At 37.6% G+C, this 1183-nt stretch overlaps 1 protein-coding gene across 2 annotated transcripts in view; it reads right to left on the bottom strand.

The window, feature by feature from the left end:
• The window catches only part of LOC101853946 (tetratricopeptide repeat protein 21B), a gene marked incomplete in the record, with an annotated part of 53445 nt that extends 52774 nt beyond the window's left edge, over positions 1-671 (bottom strand). For both annotated transcript variants that reach the window (XM_013084253.2, XM_013084254.2), the window contains 1 exon segment: positions 547-671. In XM_013084253.2, the coding sequence (XP_012939707.1) occupies positions 547-573 (27 nt within the window).
• Between the last annotated feature and the right edge of the window lie 512 nt (positions 672-1183).

Below are 1183 nucleotides of genomic sequence, written 5' to 3'. Positions count from 1 at the left end.
CCCCCCCCTTTTTTTTTTAAAGCAAGTGAAATATTACCGTACGGTTCATTTTGTACAGAAAAATAACAGCACATCTCTCACGCTCGTTCGGATAAAGTAGTAAAGCATCGATACACCACATATTTGAGTCAGTATCAATATGAATATCCATAATTCTTTGGGGCCCAACGGTGAATGCCTTCTAAAACTAGACACTAGTCACTAGATCTAGATATACTAGTCTAGAATATCTAGACATTCTTGATTCTAGATCTATGATAAGTTACTAAACTAGGTACTTTATTTCACTGCACTTTACATTTAACTACTAAACATAAACGCTCTCGAAGGCTATAGGGACTAGATCTAGATCTAGATCAAGAGTAGAAGTAGAGAGTCAAGACCATGATTGTCAAGAACTCTAGACATCAGACTCAGACATCACATTCTTTCATTATTCTACATTTCTTCTATTATTCTATCTTAGATCTAGAGTAAGAATTAGAGGCTAAATGATCAAAACGCAGCAGAAAAGACAATATATCATGCAGCAGTGTTTGGACTTACCACGGTTACGGGGTCAGCTTCAGCCATGGCTGCTAATAAATAATCACTAACGTGTTTTCGTGCAAAAGTTGATAAAACGGAGTCGGGAAAAGTTAGTTTACACTGGTTGCTATTTCAAGCCACCATTTTAGAAATATGTGCTCACTGCGCATGTTCCGGATATATGGCAATTTGATGTGTATGTTTTTATAAGTTTTGTACCAGATATATTAGGTGCCAGATATTTCACGACATGATGCATTATTAATATGTACATGGTATAAAATGGTTTATTAAAATTTATCTGGCACTCAGTTCCACTACAACAACGTAATGATAGGCGTACCTGTAAGTCTATAGAAAGTGTTGTTGATTTTTCTTTTATATGGTTTCAATGTTTCTGCCAGTGTTCTTTTAGTAGGTAGATCTACATGTAGACCCATGATGTACGCTACCGCAGATGGTAAGATGGTTTAATTGATGCATCAGAGCAAAAACAGACAAACAAACAGAACAAACAAACAAAAAAAAGCCAACCCAGAAACATCATTTGAAAGCCTGCACCCCCCTTTCTTCGTGTGTGTATGTGTGTGAGAGTGTGTGTGTGTGAGAGAGAGAGAGAGAGGGGGGGTGGAGGGGGGAGTGAGTGAGAGAGAGA

This window comes from Aplysia californica, unplaced genomic scaffold, assembly GCF_000002075.1.
Source record: "Aplysia californica isolate F4 #8 unplaced genomic scaffold, AplCal3.0 scaffold00281, whole genome shotgun sequence".
NCBI classification, from domain to species: Eukaryota; Metazoa; Mollusca; class Gastropoda; order Aplysiida; family Aplysiidae; genus Aplysia; species Aplysia californica.
This window is presented reverse-complemented; position numbering and strand designations above follow the sequence as displayed.